Below are 8722 nucleotides of genomic sequence, written 5' to 3' on the forward strand. Positions count from 1 at the left end.
CGGAGATAGAAATGGAGAGGTCTACGAAGGGGAGGGAAGAGTCTGAGACGGTCCAGGTAAATTTGAGGTCAGGGTGGAAGGTGGAGGCGATGGATGGGAGATCCCCGGAGGTGATGAGGTTATGGATGGTCTGGTGGTGGGAGGTGGGGTCATGGTCAAGAGGGCAGTAGGAGGAGGTGTCCACGAGCTGGCGCTTAGCCTCAGCGGTGTAAAGGTCAGTACGCCAAACTACTAACGGTTGATACCTTAAGTCAACTTTCAAACTAGGTTCAATTCTGTTTTATTCATCCCCAATATGGCATCTCTCTAAGATACCAAATTCCTCAAGCTAGTTTGTGACTGACCCATCATACATGTCTCCATCTGGTTACAAAGTCATTTCTATTTTAGCACACTTAGTCTTGACCTATTGGCCAGATTAGCCAAACTAGTGAGGGATGGATAACTCCAAAAATCATAGGCAAACACTGTAGTTAGTTAACCAGATTAACTAAGACACCTCGGAGCAGGTGAAATATGGTCCTGGGCCTTCTGGCACAGAGGTGGGGTCATTACCTCTGCCACCAAACCAAACTGGAAGAAAGCTTCACGTAGATGGGATTGCTAGCAAACACCTGAGCATCCATGGTAGAAATGCAAACAGTCAGAATAAAATGCACAAGTGTCAAGTAGGTCAATACCTGACAAACCTCCTTGAATATTTTGAAGAGGCAACTAAAAGTAGTGGACAAGGGAAGGTCTATGGATGCTTTTTTTTTTGCAATTGCCTCCTGGAAGTCCCAAAATCCTGTAAGCAACTAACTTGGTCAAGAGGCAAGTGACAAAAAAGGAGGGAGAATGGGTAGGTATCTGAATTGGTAGGATATGACCAGTGGTGTTCCATGAGGATGTGTTAGGGTCTCACTCATTAACAGGTACAAACTCATATCCACATTTGCTGATAGCAAAGTTAGGTGGCATATGGATGACTACTTTTTAAAAATCAAATTGTGTGCTATTAACAAGTGAACAGACAAAGCTATGGCAGAGAGTGGGGTTATCCATGTTGGACTGGGGAATTAAAAAGGGGAAGATCAGGGTATTTTCTACAAGTTAAACAGAAAAGATGTCCAAAAGAGACTCGGGGGTTCAGATGCAAAAGATCTTTCTCAAAAAAAAAGCTTACTCCATGAACATATTCACGGAGGAAAAAAAAAATTAGGAATGGTGGCCTTTAATTAAAAAAGGGACTGAATATAAAAAAAGTTGCAGTTATACAAACTGCTGCTTAGACCCCACATGGAGTGGTGAGCAGAGAGTACTTAAGTACTTAAGGCATCACACGTTCAGAATGTAGGTTTAAAAAGAATGAGACCAGAACTTCAGATTATACAAATATTTTAGATGGTTGATATCTCAAATTAAGTCATCCCTTAAGATATTAGAGGAAAAAGATAGAAATTCTTCTATTGGAGCTATTAGTTGAAAATTTTAAAACTAGTGAGCATAGTCTGATAATTAGGGCCAGACTGTCCAAGAGAAAAAAAAAGTTAGGGATCAATTAAATGACTTACTTAGCGTGGAAACAGGCCCTTCGGCCCAACAAGTTCACACCGACCCTCAAGAGCAACCCACCCAGACCCATTCCCCTACATTTACCCCTTCACCCAAGACTATGGACAATTTAGCATGGCCAATTCACCTAACCTGCACATCTTTGGACTGTGGGAGGAAACCTGAACACCTGGAGGAAACCCACGCAGACACAGGAAGAATGTGCAAACTCCACACATACTGTTGCCAGAGGTGGGAATTGAACCCAGGTCTCTAGCACTGAGGCAGCAGTGCTAACCACCGTGCTGCCCATAATTCCACACAAAAGCATGGTAGAAGTTTGGAACTTTCTTCCATAAACCAGTAAGTGTTAAAATCAGTTGTTCAGTTACTTAACTCAGACAATTTTTAATTTAAAAAGCCATAGAGAGTCAAAGGCAAGTACAGTATATTGAGTTAGGCCACAGATCAGCCAGGAGTTCATTTAACTGGTGGGAAATGCTTGAAAGGCATTCCAGTCTTCCTAATGTCAGTGCTGCAGAGACCAAGGTGTTGGAGCTGGATTCAGGGTGTCAAGACAAATGTGTGCAAGCTCACCCACAGGGTACCCAGTGCATCCTTCATTCAGTGTGCGGACTCAGCCACCATTGTAGACTCAGGCTTTCAAAACAAAAACTGGAATTCAGTGGAAAGTAGGACTGATGCTGATATCATTGGTTACAAACATGCAGAAGTAGGAATAAGTGATAATTGGACTGTGGTATTTATCTCCTAAAAAAAAAAAAATGGAGACAGCTTACTGTTGACAGACAATGAGTTTCTGATGGTGACTTTATTTATAAAACCAGAATCTCATTGAACAGAGAAATGCTGTCAAGACATCTTTAATTCAGAAGCAAAAACAGGGAAAAATTTAAAAATTACAATATATTGCAAATAAAAAAAGTTTACCCGGGATTTGTTCAATGTTAATTTAGACAACTGGCAGATTAGAACAAATTACATTCAAATAAAGATCCAATTCTTCAGTATTGGAGATTTATATATCTACATATTCAGCACTAATGTCCAAACAAAGCTGTAAATAGAAAATTCTAGTATAAAATAGATTGCATTTTAGTAATACCAGAACTTCTTAAAAAGTCAAATGGTTATTCAATTAAGAGGATTTAGAGGCAGGCTGTAGTCAGTCTACTGTATTAGGGTTTCCATCCAGATTCAGTGGTTGTTGAATTGAGTCTAAGTCTCATTAACAATAAAAGCTATATGAGCAGTTCAGGTGTAACATCAAGAGCTATGTTCAACAGAAGTAAAACTGAATCTTAGTGAAAATTTGTTTTAAAAAGTATCCACAGGCATCAAGCTTGTGAAAGTTTGTTGGTATCCTGCTGATCTGTTGACGTTTATATGGCGCGCTGTTTAAAGTTTGTGTAAAAGACGACAAATGCAGGACTTGCAACAAGCATTAAGTATTGCACCCCTAAACACTTCACAAGTCTTGCTGCACATAGAACCACTAGATAAGTTGCATTGTGCTTTTTACACTTTTTTGTTTAAAAAATAATCACTTTTTAAATATGAAGGATCATTCTAAGATATTGAATACTTTTATTTTCAAATGAACAGCCAGTTGACTTGGTAATGTGCAGAGTAGAAGTCAAAATGAGCACTTTTTGATTAGGTCAGGAAAACAGATTTTGTTTGAATCAATTTCTGTACTGAAGTGATATTTGGGAGTTTCTAAATCATAACCAGTAGTGCACATTTAAGATTGGTTAGCTTCTCACCATTTTCTAGCCTGCAACTTTTTTTTTAATTCAGGAAGTTCCTTAAACTGAGGTGGTTTATTTTATAGCAAAGTTTCTCTAACTGGCAGGCTAATGATTAAGTGTAATGCTATTTCAACTTCTACTCTAATTATGTATAATGAGCAAACGTTTGCTACAAATTTAAATCAATTTCCATAATAAAAGCAACAGCCTGCCACTGCAGCAAGTCTTAGACTCCACTATTGCTACTTGCCAGTTGGGCCTGGAGTTATTTGCATGATCAAATCACTGACCTGTTTAGCCCATCCCTTGCAAAGTCAGCCTTCCTCATGACCCACAACGCAAGTGTAATCATTGGAATTAGCAACAATTTCTTGTTCAGGTGTTCACAACAGAGAGAGAAAAAAAGGTCAGCAGTAACATGACACCAGGTTTAGCCCAAGTTTGAAATCTCAAGCTCCGAGCACAGGTCCTTCATCTGGTGAAGTGACTTCACATGATAAAGAGCAGCACTTCAAAAGCTTGGTGGTGATTTCAAATAAACTAGTGTCACGTGACTGCTGACCTTGTCCACCCCAGTCCACACACCAGCACCTCTACATCACAAAAAGATTAGTCATTTAATTCTTGGTGGTACATTCTTCCCATGAATTTCCAAAGTTACAGAATTTTCATATCTGGGGAGTGGCATGGCTTAATGCTAAAAAAAAACTTTAAGACAAAAGACTGGTGGTGTTTAAAAAAGTGACAAATTCTAGATTTGTAATACAATCCAAGTGTTTCCAAACCTTTTGGCAGTGCTATCATGTGACTATTTATACAAACGTACAAAAACTCAAATCATTTAATCTTTAACGTACTGGAGTGTAGTTGCGGTAAACCAGCTACCCAGAGAAATGTCAGATCACCAGTCCAGAAATGTTGAGATACGTGATCTTCAATCCAGGCCTGGGTTTTAAATTTTAGAATGTTACCATTTTTAAAAATAGTAAAGTCAACAAAACTACCAGACCAACAAAAGTTTACCTAATCAAAAATCCTTTGACTCAGACCTGCCTATAGACAATGCTAGTTGCCAAAAATCCAATTTTAAAAAAGGGATATTTTAAACCAGTGACAAAAACCTGAAGACTTAACATAGTCTCCCTCTAATTAAAATGGCTGCTCATGAGTCAGGATCACAGATTACATAGCAGATGCAATTATGTGGATTAGAGATCAGCTGTAGATTGTCTCCAACATAGGTAAGATTTCTTTCCAGATAGTAGCTGTTGAATCTCTGGAAAAATGTCTCATGACTAATTAGAAAACAGAAGACTAATGTCTGAAGAGCAGTTCAGGTGGAAGTGCCAAAAGTTATGTCCAGAGGGATAGCTGAATCTGAAGGAAATTTAAAGGCGTCTACAGACACCAATGTTTACTCCACAATTTGGACAGTAGTGTTCCACATCCTGAAGGCCATCAACACAAAATGGGATCAAACAGCAGCCAAGTCCACACCTGTAATATAAAGAGGTCAGGCGATTAGAGCACATCTCGGACAAAAAAGTTGTATTTCTCTAGTTTGCCTGCAAACATTAACGATAGCATTTCAGATAGATCAAAGCAGTTGTGTCAGTAGAATGTGATCTAACAAAGTGCATCATGTAGAGGAGTGGGGTTTTGTTTTAAATTGAGATGGAATGTGTTAACCTCAAAACAAGAGTCACATTTTGCTGTACACTGTCAAGTACATTTTTCTGATTAGCTTCCCATACAGTTTTATTACAAATTCAGTCTTCTACACAATCCAGAATGTTTTTCACTCTATTGTAATGACTCCAGCCAATTATTCTGTACCTACATGCCTTTTGAAACCAACTGCTCAGAGACACCTTGCTGCTTCCTCAGCAAAGTGTCAGTTACTGCGATCAGGTCTTTAAATGGCAGACTCTTCTTAGGAAATGTCATAATCCTCAAACCCGGTCTCAAACTCTCTACACAGCTTATATCAATAAGACAATTTCTTCAGAAAAATAACCCTTCCTGAATGAGAAGGTAGGTATCCCAAAATTTGACTCAAACCTAACCACAACTCCTTTTGTCAAATTGTCTTTTGAATGCAGAAAGACAGGCAGCATTTGGCACATGTCTGTACAAACCCTCCAACAGTATCTCACCCAGACCCAGACAACCATCCTGAGTTTACACGGCTAGCCAGTCTAGCCTGCACGTTCCTAGACACCACAGGACAATTTAATCAATGCCAGTCCATTCAACATCTTCAGACTGAGAGGAAACCCACGCAGACAGGAAGAGAACGGTGTCCATTTGGAGTTTGCAAGGTCACCCAAGACTGGAAACAAACCCCAATCCCTGGCACAGAAACAGCAGTGCTAACCACTGCTGCCCTTTTATCCTCACCTCCCTCTAGGTTTAAGAGAATGTTGAGGAGAGGCCTTTCTCAGCATCAGAGCCTGCCATATACGTCTCACAAACACAAGGTTATAGTCCAACAGGTTTAATTGGCAGCATTAGCTTTCAGAGCGCTGCTCCTTCATCAGGTGGTTGTGGAGTACACAATTGTAAGACAGAATTTATAGCAAAAAAAAAGTTGAGAGATGTAACTGAAATTATACATTGAAAAATACCTTGATTGTTTGTTAAGTCTCTCATCTGTTAGAATGACCATGTTAGTTTCACTTCTTTCATATGTAAATCACAATTTTTCCCCTCTAGTTAACCTGAAAGTGTAACTTGTTAAAAATAAAAGTTGTGGTTTACATCAGTGAAACTAACATGGTCATTCTAACAGATGAGAGACTTAACAAACAAGGTATTTTTCAGTGTATAATTTCAGTTACATCTCACTAAACTTTTTTGCTATAAATTCTGTCTTACAATTGTGTACTCCACAACCACCTGAAGGAGCAGTGCTCCGAAAGCTAGTGCTTCCAAACAAACCTGTTGGACTATAACAGGGTGTTGAGATTTTTAAACTGCGTCCACCCCAGTCCAACACTGGCATCTCCAAATCATGTCATGTGTGGCATTATTGCTCCTCGAGACTGTCAGAAACACTTGTCTTTGGTAATTTGATCAGAGTAGGCTGTATTCAAGGATTCTTTTTGAAAATGGGCCCATGGCTACAGCTATTCACAGTTCTGACTATTTCCGTGGCACTCCTTTCTATAAAAAAAGAGAGGAGAGGAATATTTACTTTAATAAATTTCCTGCTTGGTCAGGTTCATGGGCTGAAGTATTTGTTCCCCCCCCCCTCCCCACCTGGATTAGCACACCGTTATCAATTCTGCAAGTGAGCCTAAGTCAGAACAATAGCCCATTTTCTAGTGTTTACTCACCTATGATGGTGTTTGCCAGCTGACTGCTACTGTCAGTATCCACAGAAACAGCTTTGTATTCATTCAAATAAAATCCTTTTCTCTATTAAAGAGGCTGATGAAGCAGACAAATGTACATAGCTGCTATACGTTTAGAATGGACTTTGCACAAGATTTTAGGGAAGAAAATGGTTATTTTGACAACCTACCCAACAAGGAAGAGACCTCCACAACTTAGCCATGTTAGTGCACCTGGTGAGTAGACAACACGGGTCACTATTGACTGGTTACAGGAGGAACAGATAGTCTGCGTTGGCTGGAAACCAAGTTGTCTGGGCTGCACATATACAGTCTGCACCACTAGGGAAGAGATAAGCAAGAAAAGCAGCATATTAACATCTTATGGTAGATGCATTTCATAAGTTAACCATTATCAAATTTCACCAAAATGGCAAAATCAACTGGAGAGCAGATGCTTGAGTTCTCATGAAACAAGCCTTCCATAAAGGCTAAGTTGTGGTCTGCAACACATTGCAGCCGCATCACTAAAACTGAAGAAATACTGGCAACACCTCAAGCCAAGCCTAGCCTGCACAACCGAACAAATAAAGTGCATTTTTCACACATGTTCAAGCATTGTAAGTAGAGACAGATGATGAATAGAAAAACTGCCAACAGCAAGCTCGGAGATAAAAATGTAACACCCAGGAAGGGTTAAAGTGCAGGATCAAGACTTAGTCATTTCTTGGAAAGTCAGCAGACACTATGCAAGTAGAAAAATGCCAATAAATCCAGAATGCAGATCATAGATCAGACATGTTTGATCACGAGAACACACCAGGTTTCTTTTGGCACTAATTTCTTCAAGTGCTCGCATGTTGTGCAGGCTACAACATGGATGCTGTACTTAAATTCCACATTCATAAAGCTCATCTGTTAAGAATTCATCCATGTGATTTTTGGGGGGGGGGGGGGGGGAAGAAAAAAAAAAGAAATAACAGTAGACTTACCAACAGGAGCAGTTGCAGGATGTGGTGGATATGAAGCAGCTGGCATCCCAGGAGCTCCCATGGCAGGTCCAGCTGGATAAGGTGGATTTACAGCAGCCCCTTGGTAACTTGGTTGCACAACATCAGCATAGTTAGGGGGTGGTACACCAGGACCTTTAGACTCCATTGGGGGGGGAAATATGTATCACCTAAAAACAGTTCACAAGAATACCTCAACTCTTCCAAAGTTGAAATTGATAACTCAACTTATCTAGATTGGACACAATTTAAGATAAAAAAGGGTCATACAGCTGATTAGAATGCATGAACATATCTAGATGGCTGTTAAGTCTTTTGGTTGGAGAGAATGGTGATGCAGGTTTCTATTAAGCTGTATGACCCTTGGATTTTTTAAAAACTTAAATTCTGCATCAGATATGTATTCTCACTGCCTGAGGCAGCAGGACTCGGAAAGCTTGCAGTTTCAAATAAACCTGTTGGACTATAGCCTGGGTGTTGTGATTTTTGACTTTGTTCAGCTAAAATGCTGATGTGCTGGGTAGACAAAGACCTTGGAGTATAGGCTCCTAGTCCCTTGAAAGTATAGTCACAGGTAGATAGAATAGTGAGGGTGGTGTTTGGTATGATTAGATTAGATTCCCTACAGTGTGGAAACGCTTGATTTTTCTTGGTCAGTGCATTGGATAAAAAGTTGGGAGAGCACATTTAAGTTGTATAGGACATTGGCTAGGCCACTTTTGGAATACTGCATTCAACTCAGGTCTTCCTGCAAGAGGAAAAGATGTTGAAAGGGTTCAGAAAAAAAAACTTACAAAGTTTCACAAGGATGTTATTAGGGTTGGAGGGTTGAGCTATTGTCCCTGGAACAGAGGCTGAGGGGTGATTGTGTAGAGGTTCATATAATAAAAAAAAGAGGGGCATTGATTGGTGAATAGTCAAGGTCTTTCTCTTCCCACCCACCCAAGAGTAACAGGGATCCAGGGCATTGGTGAAGAAAAAAAAACACCAAATGCAGTGACCCAGTCTATAAAGGCATCACTTTCAGATCATTCCATCTCAATATTTATCATTTACTGATCCAGAAGCGTTT

General features: G+C 39.8%; 1 protein-coding gene across 1 annotated transcript; it reads right to left on the minus strand.

Annotated features, from left to right (window-relative positions):
• Nucleotides 1–2329: 2329 nt before the first annotated feature.
• LOC122560485 (lipopolysaccharide-induced tumor necrosis factor-alpha factor homolog) lies at nucleotides 2330–7820 on the minus strand. Its single transcript, XM_043711130.1, has 3 exons — nucleotides 7633–7820; nucleotides 6832–6982; nucleotides 2330–4802 (listed from the first exon to the last, which is right to left on the minus strand). The coding sequence occupies exons 1-3, from the start codon at nucleotides 7796–7798 to the stop codon at nucleotides 4694–4696; spliced, it is 426 nt and encodes a 141-aa protein (XP_043567065.1). The 5' UTR covers nucleotides 7799–7820; the 3' UTR covers nucleotides 2330–4693.
• Nucleotides 7821–8722: the final 902 nt, after the last annotated feature.

The sequence above is a fragment of the Chiloscyllium plagiosum genome, chromosome 21, assembly GCF_004010195.1.
Source record: "Chiloscyllium plagiosum isolate BGI_BamShark_2017 chromosome 21, ASM401019v2, whole genome shotgun sequence".
NCBI classification, from domain to species: Eukaryota; Metazoa; Chordata; class Chondrichthyes; order Orectolobiformes; family Hemiscylliidae; genus Chiloscyllium; species Chiloscyllium plagiosum.